The 18305-nt window shown below is 46.9% G+C and overlaps 1 protein-coding gene across 2 annotated transcripts in view; it reads left to right on the top strand.

Annotated features, from left to right (window-relative positions):
- Positions 1 to 18305, top strand: part of ZCCHC14 (zinc finger CCHC-type containing 14) — an 85865-nt gene that overhangs the window by 20611 nt on the left and 46949 nt on the right. For both annotated transcript variants that reach the window (XM_031002742.3, XM_031002741.3), the window contains exon 2: positions 11637 to 11760. In XM_031002742.3, coding sequence (XP_030858602.1) covers positions 11637 to 11760 — 124 coding nt within the window. The remainder of the gene's footprint in view (positions 1 to 11636; positions 11761 to 18305) is intronic.

Here is an 18305-nt window from a genome sequence, read left to right as displayed (position 1 = left end):
CCCTCTGTTTCTACAGGCAGTGTCTGGAACAGGGATTCTGGGTGTGTTGGAGGCTGACTGTAGGGAAGTCCTACCCCAGAGGTCCCATGTGGATGGCCCCTGGTGGGATGTCTTGGCACCTGGAGGTCTGGAAGCCCCCGCGGATGGGCAGTTGGGGCCGGTGTTCCTAGAGGAGGCTGTGCTGCCTTGTGGCTATTTGTGAAAGAGATTTGCATCTGGTCACTCTGGGAGCTTGTCTAGTTAAGTACTGGGTTCCCTTTGCTGAGATTTTAAGCAGTAATCTTTTTTCTCTCTTTCTCTTTTTAATGAGTAGAGCTCTAGGTTAAGAAATATTAAAAGGAATGTTTTTACATGGAAAATGTTTTTTTGGTTAGCGTTGGCTTTCACTTGGCCTAAGTCAGCAAATAGCTTTCACTCTTAAACTGTCTGTCTTCTTGTTCTGGTTTTTAGAGACACGTAATGACTATTTTAGCAAAATGCTTACAAATCTATTTTGTTTTTATGTTTTATGTTTTTTACGTTAACTTAAAAGTATTTAACAGACGTTACTCCTTCCTGTATAGAGGTAGGCTAATTGGAAAACAAATTGAAAACACTATTTTTTCATAGTCATGTCTACTGTATTTTGTTTGTGGGGGTAGACACTTTGGAGTTCATGTTAACCCCTGATGTGCCCGGCCCTCGAGATATGTGTGAAAGGAAAGTGTGGTTATGGTTTTAGAAGCTTGCTTTTTCTATACTTTTCATATCATTCACATCTTGTAGGGAGGTATTTATATTTAGACTTAATATCTGTAACTTTTTTAAATTCTAAAAGTAGTGATTGTTCCTCACAGAAAAATTGGAAAACAGAAAAATAAAATGAAAATTACCCAGAGATAAATGCTATTAATATTTCGGTGTACCTTTGTCTTTTCTCAGTGCCTGTTTGCACACAACTGATGTACGTTCTGCCCATTTTCACATTATCTGTGAGCATCCTGCATGCCTTTTAAGACTGCATAATATTCAGTCATCTGGACATACACATTTAGCGACCTATTTCAATAGTAATCTGTTGCTGGGATGTTTATGTTGTTTGTTTTTCTTTTTGCTCAAGCTGAGATAAATCTCCTTACACACAAACCTTTGACTACATCGCTGATTGACTGTATCCTAACAGCAGACTCCTCCCAGTGGGATTAGTGGGTGAAAAGCTACAGATGGAAAAAAAGTTTATCACATCCTGCCTCGTTGCTGTCCAGACAGTGGCCCCAGTTTACACTCAGCTGAGGACGAGGCCACCCCCCTGAAGCTTTATGAGCATTTGACTCCTGAGAACATTTTAACTGTAGTCCAAGTAATTAAATAATTATTCAAGCTGTCATGTGCTTGTTTTCATTATTTATTTATTTATTTGAGTTGGGGTCTCGTGCTGTCTCCCAGGTTGGAGTGCGGTGATGTAATCATAGCTCATTGCAGCCTCAACTTCCCAGGTTCAAGTGATCCCCCCACCTCAGCCTCCTGAGCCGCTAGGTACAGGCACACACCACCACACCCGGGTAATTTCTAAATTGTGGTAGAGATGTGGTCTCACTATGTTGCCCAGGCTGGTCTTGAACTCCTGACCTCAGGAGTTCCACCCGCCTAAGTCTCCCAAAGTGCTGGGATTACAGGTGTGAACCACTGCTCCTGGCCCCAGGCTGGTTTTGAACTACTGGGCTCAAGCGATCCTCCTGCCTCAGCACCCCAAAGTGCTGGGATTGCAGGCGTGAGCCACTGTGCCTGGCAAGTGCACTGGTTTTAGAACAGACAATCACATGTCGTGGTAAAGTCTCTACTTGAGAAGATAGGCCCTGGCCCCCAGTGCAGGGAACACGGAGCTGGGGTGGCTGTGGGTGGCTCTGTCCTCATCCCCAGTGCTTCTGGGGGTGTGCTGCCCACAGGGGTGCAGCAGATGCTGCAGACACAGGGAGCCCTGCCTTCCGGGAGGCCCAGTTCCCGATGCCCCTCCTGGATCCTCCCAGACCTCCGAGTCTCTGTGACAGCACTGAAGCAATTTAATTGTCCTCCAGCCACACCGCAAGCACCACAATAATAACAGCAACTAACATTTTGAATGCTAACATTTTTCCAGTTCACAGTACTAGAAATGCATTTTACTGAATTCTCACAAAAGCCTTAGGTAGGTGCCATTATTTCCATCCCATAGTGGACGAAACAGGGGCTGCCCTGTGTGGACCCAGCACTGGCCGCCGAGACGGCTCCTGACCGCTGTGCTCCGCTCGCCTCCTTGGATTTAATCTGCACAAATCACAGACCTCTGTAGTTACAGGTCCTAAAGTCTGCACTTGATTCTGCTCCCTACTGGCCAGATGACCTTGGGGAAGGCATTTAGGAACTGACATTCAGTTTTTCTCGTTTTTAACATGGAGATAATTTGATCTGTGTACGTCACGTACTGCAGGGATCAGATGGATGATCTCATATGGCTGCATAATGGATACTTGGGAAGAACTGTACAAAAGGTGGTTATAGCCGGGTGCATTGTCTCACGCCTGTGGTCCCAGCTACTCGGGAGGCTGAGGCAGGAGGATGACTTGAGCCTGGCAATTTGAGACCAGCCTGGGCAACATAGACCATGTCTCCAAAAAAACAGACAAAAATGCTAGTACTTTTCGTTCTTTTATTCTCCATGTTCTCTCACAATGTGTCTTGACATCGTAGGCATTCCATTGGCACCTGGCTTTTTAAACTGACCGTATTCTTTTTAAAGATGTCTAGACCTGGCTTTCTCAGCCTGCATGGTTTGCCAGCTCCCAGGTATTCCACATGCAGACGCAGTACTCAATATTAGGGAAAATAAACTGTATCAGGGAGGGCCTCTCAGCCTTGGCACTCCTGAGGCCTGGGGGCAGGTACTTCCTTGCTTTGGAGCTGTCCTGGGCTCTGCAGGATGTTTAACAGCATCGCTGGTCTCCATTGGCTGCATGCCACGAGAATCCCCACCCCAGTTCACAGAAAATGTTTTCAGCTGTGGCCAGATGTCCCCTGGGGACAAAATTGCCCCCAGTTGAGAACCACTAGGTTAGGGAATAATAAGACTTTTATAAGTTAAGTTAGGAAAATATCTAACAGTGTGCTAAAAAACGGGGGAAGGGGTTTGAACCTGAGGCAGTAGATGATAAGGAACTGTTTGTAGGTTAAGCCTGGCATGGTGGCATGCGCCTCCTGTAGTCCCAGCTTCTCTGGAGGCTGAAGTGTAGGACCACTTTTTTTTTTTTGACTGTGTAATTAAGGGTATCATTTATTGTAATAGAAGAACATATTCTAAAACAGCTGAATGAACATGCACAACACAATATGATGACACATACTCTCCTGAATTTATGTAATTTTTCCTTAAGATATCTCTTAATGAGCAATATTATTTTTAAAATGTTAAATAAAATCCTCACCATTGGCCAGTGGGATGCTGAATACCACTATTTAAGGAAGAAACCTGAAATGGCTACGTACAGATGTCACCATCTGTACGTCTACCCTTCCTACTTTCAAAAGGCCACTTAAACTTCTTCATATAAAAAAACACATGAATCTTTAGAGAACACATATAAATAAATGAAGATTTACATCTATTAATCTATCTTAAATGTACCATTCTTAAGAGACAGAATCTTACCTTGAAATAGCCATTAGAAAAAACCGTTGGGCCAGGCGCGGTGGCTCACGCTTGTAATCCCAGTACTTTGGGAGCCGAGCGCAGTGGCTCACGCCTGTAATCCCAGCACTTTGGGGGCCGAGCGCAGTGGCTCACACCTGTAATCCCAGCACTTTGGGAGGCTGAGGCGGGCGGACCACGAGGTCAGGAGATCGAAACTATCCTGGCTAACACGGTGAAACCCCGTCTCTACTAAAAATACAAAAAATTAGCCGGGCGTGGTGGTGCGCGCCTGTAGTCCCAGCTACTCGAGAAGCTGAGGCAGGAGAATGGCGTGAACCCGGGAGGCGGAGCTTGCAGTGAGCCAAGATCGCATCACTGCACTCCAGCCTGGGCGACAGAGCGAGACTCCATCTCAAAAAAAAAAAAAAAAAAAGAAAAAGAAAAAGAAACCGTTCGACGAGGGAAATTCAGAGTCCCCCAAGGAAGTCAGGTTGTCATCTCCAGATCCTTGACACCTATTCCAGTTTTCAGAACCAACGGGAATTGGTGGGATGACATTAAAAATAGGCTTCTGATCCTACTGTTGAGAAAGGGATGCTGTATTCATGTCATAATGGTACATCTGTCCTCCAGAGTTACTCACACCGTGAACAGAAATGGCAGACATTTTATTACCAATCATATTTGCTCCAGGAAAGCTTGCCTGACAGTAAACTGTGCCCAGTTTCTCTTGTTTAATTACCCCAGGGGTGCAGAGTTCGATGAAATCTTTTTCTGTTTTCGCTTGGGGCAGTGTTACATTATTGGGGCTTGATAAAAACCAGATCTCCATTATCCTTAATTTTGGGTTTAGTGTCCGGTAAAATGAGAGGCTTGCAGTCCTCATTCGAGTTTCCTTTTAAAAGGAAGAATCGTCTTCTCCCGCCACAGGAGAAAGCAGACAGTTTTCGTCTATCAACAGGTCTGATCTGGTGGAGGAGCACTTTTGAGGCCAGGAGTTAGAGATCAGATGGGGCAACATAGCGAGACCCTGTCTCTTTAGTAAAAAAAAAAAACAAACCACAATTTTTTTTTTTTTCCATGAAAAACACCTGACCTCCAAAGTGACTGTGAGGCTTTTCCAGGGCTTGTTTTTATGTGGCATGCTGATGTGAATACTGTTCAGGTCCGTATTTGTAAAGAAACAAGGTGAGGAGGGCAGTGGCAGGCTGCCCCTCTGGTGGGCACGGTTAGATGTGACTGTCCCAGTAGGGGCTCCTAGCCATGGAGAGTGGAAGCCATCACAACTTCACTTTCTCCAGCCTCTAACTGGGAATTGAGCATTCCCTGCCTTTATGGAAGCAGGCAGGAATCCACAGGCATACGAACAGTACCTGTGACTTGGTCACAGATGCAGTCACAGATACTTTGATTGCACAGTTGTAGAAAGCGTCTTCAAGTCTCCTTCATGCTCAGCGCTCCTGTGAAGTGAGCTGAGACCCACCGACTCTGTTCGGGAAGGCCATCCGTCTTCTAATACTTAGATGACGGTTTTCAATATAATTGGCTTTGTTTGCAGTCCTGTGTATTTTATGCATTTAAAATATGTTTCTTAGAAGGGCTCAGTAGGTGTCATCGAACTGCCAGAGAGGTCGCTGGCACAAAGAAAAGGTTAAAACCCTGCTCTAAAAGCTCACTGCCGTTTTTCTGAGCAGTTTTCAAATGCCCACCAGTGGGGTGCAGCGAGTCTTCTGCAGACCCAGGCTGCCGTCAGTGTTGGGGGGCTGTGCTTCCATCTGACTGCGTCTGCACGTCCCACTTGGATGTCTTTGGAGGAGCTTTCAGGAAATAGATTTTTAGAAATTAATTCTCTTCTAAAAGTTATGGTCAGGTCCGTGAATATTAAAGTGGGTTGTAAGCACAGAGCTGAAAGTAGCCCGTGTGGTGCTGGGTTTTTTCTGCCAGGCGGCATGAAGTGAGGACAAACCTTTTTTTAAAAAAAGCGTAAATACCTCAGGCGGGGGGTAGTTAGCAGGGGTCACAAGCTGCAGCCAGCGTCAGCTCTTCTGCAGGCGTAGCTCCTCACCCTTGCCTGGAAGGGCCTTTGATTCCCTCTGGTCTAATTGCGCAGTGCGGGGATTCCCTTTTCCATCCCATCTAAAGGGACGTTGCGGAGACCGGGCTCGGTGGCTCACGCCTGTAATCCCAGCTAAGGCGGGAGGATGGCTTGAGCCCAGGAGTTTGAGATCAGCCTGGGTAACATGGTGAGACCCTGGCTCCGTTTATTTTTTTAAATAAAAAAATAAGAGGAGGCTGTCGAGCTTTTGACTGTTTTGATCATGGTGAAGATTTACTTTGAAATATTCATGCAGCATCGTTATCATGTGGGAGCTGGTTAGAAATGCAAGATTCTCAGGCCCACCCCGGACCTCATGAATCAAACCTGCGTTTCAGCCAGATCCGGAGGCATTTTGCACATTAAAGTTTGGAAGCAGAGGCCTCGTCTCTTTAAACTGTAACAGTAAGAAGGTTGATTGCATAAGAGCCAGAGGCGGGCTGCCCAAGTCCAGGTGCCCCTAGATGTGCGGCCACTGTGGAACCTCAGTCAGCTTTCCTGGAAGAGCCCCAGGGGCGTGTGTGCCCCGTGACTACCAGTAGCTTGCTTCAGAGTCATATTTCATTCCTGGGTTAGCGCTTTGTAGATCTGGTGGAACAATCTGATTGTCTGTTACATAATGTAGATTGCAGAAGTTTTTGTTTGAAATAGAAGTGCTTTTCGTTTGATTCTGAATTTCATTAAAATTTGGTGATATCATGATGTATTTTACAGATCCTTATTAACGGCCTGCTTCATGCCAGGCCCAGTTCGAAGTGCAAAAGGAACAGCAGTGAACAAAGCAAACCAAAAACACAGCTGCCTTGCTGAGCATTGAGAAGTCTTGCTAAGAAGGACGTTTGAGTATAGATGGGAAGGCACAGGGGCGCTTCCAGGCAGAGGGGACAGCCAGGGCGAGGGCCCCAGGCAGATGTGACTGCTGTGCCCAGGGCAGCAGTGCATGGAGTGAAGAGCTGGGGGAGGACTGGATGCCAGGTTGCAGGGGCCAGGCAGAGGGTCTTTGTGGGTTGTGGGAAGAGGCTGGCTGTGGAGAGGAAGAGAGCAGCTTATGGTTGCCTTCCTAGCAGTAGCAGAAGGCAGCCTTTGGAGCCGGTCAGTCTTCCCTCTCGTGCACATCAGGCCAGATGACGAGTCCTGCGGGTGAGCCTGAGTCAGAGAGCACTTGAGTGGAACGTAGGTCACGTGGAGCAAACTAACTTCACCAAAAATAACCCCAAAACAGCATTTCTGGGAAACACAAGTGAAGACAGCTTTCAATGTAAACAAAGGAACAAAGTTACGATAAAGGCTTGGTTGGAAAAAGTGAACATGTGGAAAACTAAGAAGAAATTCCTTGGGAAAATATACGGAGGAAAACAGGTCTTTCTTTTCCAGCAGTTGCCATTCTAAAAAGTTTTCCTTCCTGTCTTGATGTCAGATGCAGTGTGTGTTTTGCTAGGGTGGCTCACGGGCTTTCCCCTTCCACTTGTGGTTGTGGCAGACAGACCTACAGCCTTTAGCTCTTCCTGTCTGCGTGGGGAAAAGACTTCCTGTTTTCTCTGGGTCTCCTCTTTGTCCTTGCCGGGAATGGACCGGATGATGGGTGCAGTATAAAACCTGGACTTGGGGTCGTGGTTGGTTCTCAGCCTAGCCGCAAATTAGAATCACCAGAGAAGCTTCAGGCACAAAACAAAAGAAGCCCCGTTTCCAGAAACTCTGATTTTGGTGGGGAGTGTGGGATGTGGTTTTCTCAGGGCCTTGGTGTTCCAGTGTGCTGTCGAGGCCGAGAAGCACTAATCAGTACTGCTCTCCTTCTCTCCAAGGCTGTGTTTTCCCCTGCTCAGCCCTCCTCTCCCCTTCCTCCCCTAGCAGGCTGAGAGTTGGGAGGCTGGCTTTCCTTTGTGTCTCTTTGGAGTGTTTTAGGGTGGGCAGGCGGCGTGTGTGTGGGAGAACGCACTGATCACACGTGTTTCTTTTTGGGGAAGGAAGGTTTGCCACTACCAGCAAAGTTGGAACTGCTGGTGCTGGCTGTCAAGACAGCTCACTCTGAGCTGTGCGTGCTGGTGTGCACCTGTGGTCCCAGTTACTCAGGAGGCTCAGGTGGAAGGATCACTTGAGCCCAGGAGGTCGAGGCTGCAGTGAGTTATGATTGTGCCACTGCATTCCAGCCGGAGTGACAGAAGAGACTCTGTTTTTTTTGTTTTTTGTTTTTTTTTCTCCTGAGACGGAGTCTTACTCTGTCACCCAGGCTGGAGTGGAATATGGTGTAATTTCAGCTCACTGCAGCCTCCACCTCCCGGGTTCAAGCGATCCTCCTCCCTCAGCCTCCCGAGTAGCTGGGATTACAGGTGCCCGCCACCACACCTGGCTAATTTTTGTATTTTTAGTAGAGACGAGGTTTCATTCACCATGTTGGCCAGGCTGGTCTCGAACTCCTGACCTCAGGTGATCTGTCCGCCTCGGCCTCCCAGAGTGCTGGGATTACAGACATGAGCCACTGCGCCCAGCTGAGACTCTGTCTCTTAAAAAAGAGAAAAGGCAGCTCACTTTCTCTTCTTAGAATCAGGACTTAGAATATGTACCAAAGTAGCTAAGAGAATGTGGAGGTTCATGCATCAGGCCACATCGAATGGGCTCTGCTGTGGTTATATTTCTTTTGTTTTCTTGAGACAGGGTCTCGCTATCGCCCAGGCTGGAGTGCAGTGGTGCGATCATACCTCACTGCAGCTTCAAACTCCTGGGCTCAAGCGATGCTCCCACCTTAGCCTCCCAAGTAGCTGGGACTGCAGGCACAGGCCACGACACCCAGCTAATTTTTGTGTTTTTGTAGAGATGGGGGTCTCAATATGTTGCCTAGGCTGACCTTGAACTCGTGGCCTCAAGTGATCCTCCTGCTTTGGCCTCCCAAAGTGCTGGAGTTACAGGTGTGAATCACTGCACCTAGCTGTGTTTCTTTTTTCTTTTTCTTTTTCTCTGAGACAGAGTTTCACTCTTGTTGCCCAGGCTGGAGTGCAGTGGCGCAATCTCGGCTCCCTGCAACCTCCAACTCCCGGGTTCCAGCGATTCTCCTGCTTCAGCCTCCCCAGTAGCTGAGATTACAGGCATGTGCTACCATGCCTGGCGAATTTTGTATTTTTAGTAGAGACGGGTTTCACCATGTTGGTCAGGCTGGTCTCAAACTCCTGACCTCAGGTGATCTGCCTGCCTCGGCCTCCCAAAGTGCTGAGATTACAGGCGTGAGCCACTAAGCCTGGCCTCGGCCGTGTTTGTTTTTTTTCTTTTTTCTTTTTTCTTTTTTTTTTTTTTTTGTGAGATAGAGTCTCTCGCCCAGGCTGGAGTGCTGTGGCGCGATCTTGGCTAACTGCAAGCTCCACCTTCCGGGTTCACACCATTTTCCTGCCTCAGCCTCCTGAGTAGCTGGGACTACAGGCACCCACCACCACGCCTGGCTAATTTTTTGTATTTTTAGTAGAGACGGGGTTTCACCGTGTTAGCCAGGATGGTCTTGATCTCCCGACCTCGTGATCCACCTGCCTCGGCCTCCCAAAGTGCTGGGATTACAGGTGTGAGCCACTGCACCCGGCCTTGGCTGTGTTTCTTGTACAGTTAACGTGTTAACCTCCTGAGTTGTCTTGCAAAGTAATATGTACTGTTTGGAACTAAAAATCTCCTTGTGTAAGATTTGTATCATACTTGTATCTGTTCTATTATCTTGTTTAATGGGAAAGGAGTTCATTTCTGGGTTCTCTAACCATAGAATAATGAAAGAGACTTTGTTAAATTGGAAGGAAATCACCCAATTTAAATTACAAATATAAGAAATTCAAAAAATTTTATTTTCTTGATAACATGTTATTAATGTTATCCAAAGAATTGACTTTCTGGAGGAGTTGCTGCATGGCTAAGACTTTTTTTTTTTTTTTTCACTTTTTTAAAAATTTAAGTAGAGACAGGGTCTCGCTGTTACCCAGGCCAGTATCAAACTCAGTTTCAAGCAGTCCTCCTGCCTCAGCCTCCCAAAGTGCTGGGATTATAGCCATGAGCTGCTGCGCCCGGCCTTATTTTCTCGAGTTACATAAACTTCCCAATTATGTAGCCCTGTGACGAGTTGCTTTTCTTGGAAGGCATCTGTTGAGCCGCGTGGGATCTGTTAGTCCCTCTCCCTGCATGAACAGCCCAGGAGGGCTTCTTGCTGGGGGGCAGGGGCTTTGACAGAGCTGGGAGCAGAGGATCTCGCTATGGACTTGGGTGTGGCCCCTGTGGCTTGCTGTCTGTGGGATACAGCAGGTGCTGGTCCTGCCGGAGTGGCGGCAGTCTCCACCCTTTCCTCCCAACTCCAGCTTCCGCCTCCACTTTCATCCTGTCTGAGGTCGAGGCCACGCCTACCTGGCCAGCCCTCTGCACAGCGAGTGCTGGGATCTGTGCTTGTGAGTGAACTTAGGGGATGTTTTGGTCAACTGCCACCTACCGTCCAGGTATGAGATGAAAGAACAAGCGGAGGCTGGAGAGGTCAGGCCATTTTCCAGGCTGCTTGTGCCGTGTACTTTCCCATACTGTGAATGCAGCATTGCTTATCAGCTCTTTTGATGAACTTTAAAATCTTACTCCTCTCTCTCGTATCCTCCGAAATTTTGAAATACATTGAGACTGTAAAGACGTTACAGCATTGGCCATTTTTATTCTTCTAAATCCTATAAGTTATAAAGGTGTTTTGGCTGTGAAATTTTAAAATACTGATTGGGGGGGGAATGAAAGTTATTGCTACCCTCCTCCTCTCGCCCCTCTGGGCCCCTTCCGGCTTATTCCACATTCACACCATCACTGAACCCAGGAAGCAGGAGGGGTGGGACGAGCCTGGCTAGCCCGTGGCTTGTTTCTGCGCTTGTTGTGTGTTGGGAGCACTGGTGGTCAGGAGGGCCTCCCCCACCCACAGCTTGGGGGCGGCCGTCACCTGCAGGTACACTGTCTGTGCTTAGCAGGTCTCTGTCGATGGGGACTGAGGGTGTGCCCCGCTTTCCCTATCACAGACACTCCTGCAGTGGGCACACCCCATCAGGTCATTTTCTCACGTGTGAGTACTTGGTATGGTGAATTCCTAGAAATGGAATTGGGATGTAATTTTAGGATATGCTTTTTCAAACTGTACCCCAAATAGACCCAGTTGTATTCTGTTCTTTGCTGTTGTTTTTAAAGCATTTTATGATTTAAGATTTATAGAAGGAGAATGTTAAGTCCTGCTGTGTAATTTGTTTTATAGGGAGCTATTTGATTTGAAGAAATATGAAAATAAAAGTTTGCCTCAAGTAAAAATGTATAATTCATGCCACCTTGGCTAACATAGTTTCTTTTTTTTTTCCTTGGAGATAGAGTCTTACTCTGTTGCCCAGGCTGGAGTGTAGTGTCACCATCTTGGCTCACTGCAGCCCCTGCCTCCTGGGTTCAAGTGATCCTCCCACGTCAGCCTCCTGAGTAGCTGGGACTACAGGCACTTGCCATCACGCCTGGCTAATTTTTGTATTTTTAATAGAGATAGGGTTTCACCATGTTGGCCAGGCTGGTCTTGAACTCCTGGGCTCAAGAGATCCACCTGCCTCAGCCTCCTGAAGTGCTGGGATAACAGGCGTGAGCCACCGCGCCCGGCCTCTTTGGCTACCATAGTTTCTGTGCACCCCGATGAACCCCAGCCACAAGACGTAAGCTCCCGTGTTTGACTCAAGTTATCTGAGCTCTTTTGCACTTTCAGTGGAGAGTAGTAGGTGAAATTTTCATCTTTCTTGGGGAAGGCTTATTATTATAGTAATACGTGTTTTGTAGAAAAATGGAAACCAGGGTAATTAAGAAAGACTTAATTAACGAATAAAATTGTCCCCTATTAACTCCATGGGAGAAAATAAGATGATTCTGTTTCTGTTCCCTCAGATCACTCCAAGAACTGAGGCCCCTGTCAGCAGTGTCAGTAATAGTTTGGAGAATGCCCTGCACACATCAGCACATTCCACAGAGGAGTCGCTGCCCAAGAGGCCCTTAGGAAAACACAGCAAAGGTGAGTGCACGCGCGGGTTTCAGGAGGACGTCTGACGGACGGAGGATGGGCACACCCCAGATCCCCATGAGGGCATTGTTAAATGCTTTCAGATCTTTCATAAATGCCAATCTTATGTGTATTTTTCTAAATTCTATAAGCAATACATGAATATGCTTTGGCTGTAAAAATCTTAATTATTGATGTTTTTTAAGGAGAAGTCCAGACGTGGTTTCTCACGCCTGTAATCCCAGCACTTTGGGAGACTGAGGCGGGCGGATCACCTGAGGTTGGGAGTTCGAGACCAGCCTGACCAACATGAAGAAACCCCATCTCTACTAAAAATACAAAATTAGCTGGGCGTGGTGGCGGGCATCTGTAATCCCAGCTACTCGGGAGGCTGAGGCAGGAGAGTCGCTTGAACCCAGGAGGCGGAGGTCGTGGTAAGCCAAGATCACAGCATTGTACTCCAGCCTGGGCAACAAGAGCAAAACTCCGTCTCAAAAAAAAAAAAAAAAAATTAGCCAGGCCTGGTGGTGCACGCCTGTAATCCCAGCTACTTGAGAGGCTGAGGCAGGAGAATTGCTTGAACCCAGGAGGCGGAGGTTGCAGTGAGCCGAGATCATGCCACTGCCCTCCAGTCTGGGTGACAGAGTGAGATTACATCTCAAAAAAAAAAAAAGGGTGGGAGGAATAAGTTTTACACCCTCCTCCCCACCCCACATGGAAATCATCGTTAACCACTAGAGCGGTGTTGTCCTGAAGCGCTCTCTGTGGTGATGGAGTGTTTTCCACCTGCACTGAGTTGGTCGTCAGCAGCCACACGTGCCTTCCGTGCACTTGAAACATGGCTAATGTGACTGGCTACCTGAGTCTTTATTTTTCTTTAACGTACACGTGGACAGCTCAGCGTGGGTAGTGAGGCGCGGCCTGAGCCCCTGTGGCTCTGCACGCCAGCCTCTGCCGTGTTATGATCAGCTGCAAAGTTGGTAACCATGCCATAGTAGTGGAGGCTTTGGGGACGGGAGAGTAAGGTGGTCTGTAGGACTAGATGGACCAGATAATGCATACCCGGTAAAATAAGTGCTTATGTGGTTTGCAGAATCGTCAGTAGTGGGGAGACAGAGACCAGGGTGGCGCTTTCCAGTGGGGTCACTGGTCCTGAGCCCCCATGGCATAGAGGTACCGAGGCCGGCTGTGTCCACATCTGCTGGCCTCTATTCTCCCTGTGTTATTTACAAAGATGTTTGTCTCCTAGCAGGTGCGCCACGTGAGGCCCAGAGCCGCACTCGCTCACTCTGTGCGCTCTCCCCCCACCTCCCCCCACCGCCCCCCACCGTCCCCGTCCCTGGCACAGCGCTTCGTGCCTTCCACAGGCTTCATAACTGCTTTGTTTCTAAAGTCCCGTTCTGACAACGCCATCGAGAGCCACCTGTCTCTGATTTAGATCCTAACTCAGGAAGGACCCATTTCCCCAGCAGCTGCAGCCTCTGTTGATGCAATGAGCACGGTATGGTATGGAGACGGTAACTCCTTACTGCAGCCCTGCGAGGGCTCGTGTCCCCACTTGACCCTCGTAGCAACCCCCTGAGGTCGCAACAGTCTTTGTCTTATCCACTGCTCTTGGGAGGGTCTGTGGCTCTTGGTTGAGCGTCTTCACCGCAGCCTCATTCTGGTGATGCCGCGGTGCTCCAACCCCAGAGCGGACACTTGGCGTCGGAATTGCAGGGAGTCCCTCCGCTATAGAAAGGGCTCCTCCTCTTCCTTCCCCCATGCCATCCCAGGAGAAAGGCCTGCCGTGGAGTGCTGCTTCCTTTGTCCCCAGACAGTCCAGTCTAGGAACCTGTGCCCTGCACACCCTGTGAATCTTAAGGGATGGACCCTTCAGTGCTTTTTCTTCAGGATGTAATTATTGACATCCCCATTCTTTTTTTTTTTTTTTCTGTATAATTTCAAGGTAGCGAGTATCTGTCATTGTCTTGTCTGCATGCTTTGGTGCCCAGAGAGACAGAGGGTGAGCTGACCCTCATATGAGCTGTGGCAAAGCCTGCGTAGGCTGGCGGGTCGGCTCTGAGGCCACGAGTGGTCATTCTCAAACCCCACAGTGCTTAAAATACCGCAGCGAGCAGACGCTCTTAATTACCTGCAGCATTCTGCATTCATTAGTCATAGAGGGTCGTGGTTTCTCTTGTCCGGAAATTGGCAAGCGAGTTAACTTGGTTTTCTTAGTCACTTTTCATGTGAATCCTTTTAATATTCTGTTGGGTGCAGGTTATTGCCCTTCAGAAAGTCTAAAGTCACAGTAAGTTGTATAGTTTTATTACTATAAAGTTTTCTCTCTGTCTTTTCTGTATCCTACTTCTGTTTTGGTTTTTCTCTGCTTCTTCAGAAGTCTTACAGTGATACAGTTTAATTTACAGAGTGGTCAGACATTTAAAAAATTTCTTAGTATGTAAAAGGTTAGGGAAGCTTTTATATACTTGAACAACAGTCCAAGCACATGACTAACTTACATGACAGATACTGACTTACATCATCTTCATAACAGCCCTGTGAGGGCTGATTATACCTATTTAATTCTAACTGATCCCATGTGGTGATTTTTACCCCATTTTACAGATGGGAGAACTGAGTCACAGATAAGAAATTTTCCTGAGGTCAGCTGGGATTCAAAGCCAGAGCTAATGCTCTTAACCCTGTGGCTGGCTGAAGAAAATAGCAGAGGAAAAGAAAGGTGGGACTGTACTGAAAGTGGAAAACACACCATTGTGTGGGCAGTGCCTATGAGTACACATTAACCAGTGAAATCATTCCTTTTTTTCCTGACCTATTTATTGTGAACATTTTCCAGTTCAGGAGTAGAGATTGTAGCCTAGTAAACCCTGTACCCGGTGCCTGGCTGCAGCTCCAGGTCACTGTGTGTGGCTTCTGAGCCCCCTGCCCCTCGTGGGTGTGGCTGAGAACTGCGGTGCTCTCTCCGAGCGCTCCAGTCCCTGTGTTGATGATTTACTGAAACTTAGGGAAGCTGTCGTAGTGTACAAGCCGAGATGGAAACTGCTTTTACTAATACTCTCAACAAAGTAAGTTCTGTAACTTTGGACTTTGAGGAATTATAATTTTTTAAAGTTTTCTTTTTGTGAGAGTGAAGGAGGTATACTTTCATTAAACTTGTTTATATACCAGTAGTTCTCAATCTTTTTGGTCTTAGGATCCCTTTGCACTCTTAAAAATTAGAGATTCCAAAGAATCCATGTTTATGTGGGTCATATCTATAGGTATTTACCATATTATCGATTAAAACTGAGTTTTTAAAAATTATTTTAAATGAATGTTTTCCATTGTGTGCCCCTGGGGTTTGTGTTTGCCATGCTGCGTTGTTACAGCTGAAGAGAGCTAAAGACCAAACTCCAAAACAAAATCTATCCCAACCAATTAGAACATGAATTCTAAGAAGACAAGAATTCACCTAAAATCTAAATTCTTTTTTTTTTTTTTTTTTTGAGACAGAGTCTTGCTCTGTTGCCCAGGCTAGAGTGCAGTGGCGCAATCACAGCTCACTGCAAGCTCCGCCTCCCGGGTTCACACCATTCTCTTGCCTCAGCCTCCCGAGTAGCTGGGACTACAGGTGCCGGCCACCACACCCGGCTATTTTTTTATATTTTTAGTAGAGACGGGGTTTTACCGTGTTAGCCAGGATAGTCTCGATCTCCTGACCTCGTGATCCGCCCACCTCGGCTTCCCAAAGTGCTGGGATTACAGGCGTGAGCCACTGCACCCGGCCCTAAAATCTAAATTCTAAAATGCCTGCAGTCTGTGGCCTTTCCTGGGTTGTGCTGGGATTCCAGTGTGTAGCTGAAATCGAGAAGCCTTGATAGTTTCAATTTCCTTATTGGTTCTTTATCTAACATTTTATTATGAGGACTTTGAAACACACAGTAAAGTTCAAAAAGTTTCACAGTGAGTACCCTTCACCTAGATTAGACAATTTCATTTTACTGTATAGATGCTTTTCAACTTACAGTGGGGGTTGCAAGTTGAAAAATACCACAAGTTGCAGTGCACTGAATACACCACACCTACTAAACATCATGGCTTAGCCTAGCCTACCTTAAATGTGCTCAGAACACTTGCATTAGCCTACAGGTGGGCAAAATTATCTAACATACAGCCTACTTTATAGTGAAGTGTTGACTCTCATGTAATCTATTGAATCTGTACTGAAAGTGGAAAACAGAATGGTTGTATGGGCACTCGAAGCAGTTTCTTCTGAATGCATGTTGCTTTTGCACTGTTGTAAAGTCGAAAAATCGTTAACTCCAGCCATCTTCAGTCAGGGACCATCTGTACTTACTATTTTTAAGCTGGTTGCCTGTAGCATTCCTCAGCCACGGATTCTGATTTGAACCCCAGGGCACAGAGAATCATTTGAGTGATGGTTTTCTCAATTTCCCTGGAGAAAATGTGATTAGAGACATAGGAGGAGTTAAGTTCTTCATCGTAGAAGAGCTTCTGTAGGACAATAGGACTTTTGCGCCCTCTATGAGCCCCCCAATTAAGAGAAGCAACAGGAATGCAATACACATCTTTACCTTTTCAGGCTCTACTCTGAGTTAATGTTGAGCCACTCCATGTGACACAGAAGCCTCTTGTCACTGTGTTGTTCAGTGGGGTGCCAACGCCAGCTCATGGTATCTCCTGAGAGCCGGTCGTTCACTTTCCAGTATTATTTTTTGCGGGGGTGGACAGAGTTTCACTCTTGTTGCCCAGGCTGGAACACAATGGCACGATCTCGGTTCACCACAACCTCCACCTCCTGGGTTCAAGCAATTCTCCTGCCTCAGCCTCCCTAGCAGCTGGGATTACAGGCATGTGCCACCACGCCTGCCTAATTTTGTATTTTTAATAGAGATGGGGTTTCTCCATGTTGGTCAGGCTGGTCTTGAATTCCCGACCTCAGGTGATCTGCCCGCCTCGGCTTCCCACAGTGCTGGGATTACAGATGTGAGCCACGGCGCTCGGCCTCCAGGATTTTTTAAAGCCCGCTGATGTTGCATTGGTGGCTGATGGTGGCATGTCGTCAGCCGTGGCGGAGCATTTATGCTTTGTGGATCGGCAGATGACACAGATCAGGGGCCGCCCCGTCCTCACCAGTTGTCAGCCGTTTACCAGGCATCATCAGTGCAGCTCTGCCCTGTCCTGTATGTGTACTTGTCACATGGGTCTAGCTCTGTGTGCTCTGCACCATGTAAAACAGGGCTAGGATTTGTGCATCTATTCTAAGAAAGGAAAAGGAAAAAGATGATAGTCTTTTATATTATCCATACTATTTACTATTCCCACTGCTCTTCATTTTATCCTGAAAATTGGAATTTCCATCTGGTCTCATTTCCCGTCAGCCTGAAGAACTTCCTTTCACATTTCTTTCAGTGCAGTCCTGCTGACAGTGGATTTTAGTTTTCATTTATCTGAAAATATCTTTGTTTTGCCTTCACTCTGGCTAATTATGGAATTCTTCATTGAGAGTTTTTGTTTTAACTTTAACAATGTCATTTTGCTATATTTTGGCTCTTGTTTTTCTAAAGAAAAGTCCTCTAGCATTTCTGTCGCTGTATGCCGTGGGCCATTTTTCTCTGGCTGCGTTGAGGATGTTGTCTTTGGTTTGGAATGGTTTGTCTGTGATGTGCCTTGGTGTAATTTTCTTTTATTTCATTTCTTGTTTACTGAACTGCTTGTCTCAGCTTATGTTTTGCACTACAACAGAAACTTTTCAGCCAGTGTTGAAGTATTCTCTCTTCCTCATTCTCCTTCTCTTCTCCATCTGAGACTCCAGTTCTCATGTATGAGAAACCTTTGGTCTTGTCCCACAGACCTGAGCTGAAGCTCAGTTCATTTTTCAAATTCTTATCTCTCTCTCCCTCAGATGGGACATTTTCTTTTTATCTATCTTCAAGCTCTTGTACCCTTCTGTCATTTTTAGTCTGCTGGTACACCAAGCTAATGGACGTTTTCATACCAGATACTGTATTTTTAGTTTCAGAATTTCTGTATGGTTCTTTTTTATAATTTCTCTTTCTCTGCTGAGATTCTGTCCATTCATTTATTGTGGGCATTTTTGTTTTTACATCTTTGAATGTCATTATAATAGCTGCTTTCAAATCCTGGTCTGCCAGTTCCAGCATTGGGGTCACTTAGGGCTGGTGTCCATTCATCGCGTTTTCTCTTGAGTATTCCTCACATTTCCCTATTTTTCTGAATGTCTAATTTTAGATTGTGCCATTGTGTGTGATTATAGAGTTTCCAGCTTTTCTCGTGTTCTGAAGAGTGTTGTTTCTCTCTTGCAACAGGGAATATTGTCTGGACAAGGTCGAGGCTTCTGCTGGTGGGGGCAGGCAGCAGATGGAGGTGCCTTAGTCCTTAGACCGCACCAGCTGTGTGAAGTCGGCCCTCCACCCGTGGCTGGGGCAGCCAGGTGTGTGGCGGGCACGTGCAGAGCCTGGGCTTTGTCTGGGACGCTCTCCTTGGTGAGCAGCTGCGCTCATCCCAGCCCTATCCCCTCTTCCCAGGGC

This window comes from Gorilla gorilla, chromosome 18, assembly GCF_029281585.2.
Source record: "Gorilla gorilla gorilla isolate KB3781 chromosome 18, NHGRI_mGorGor1-v2.1_pri, whole genome shotgun sequence".
NCBI classification, from domain to species: Eukaryota; Metazoa; Chordata; class Mammalia; order Primates; family Hominidae; genus Gorilla; species Gorilla gorilla.
The sequence above is the reverse complement of the archived record's forward strand: the minus strand, read 5'-3'. Positions and strand labels throughout refer to the sequence as shown.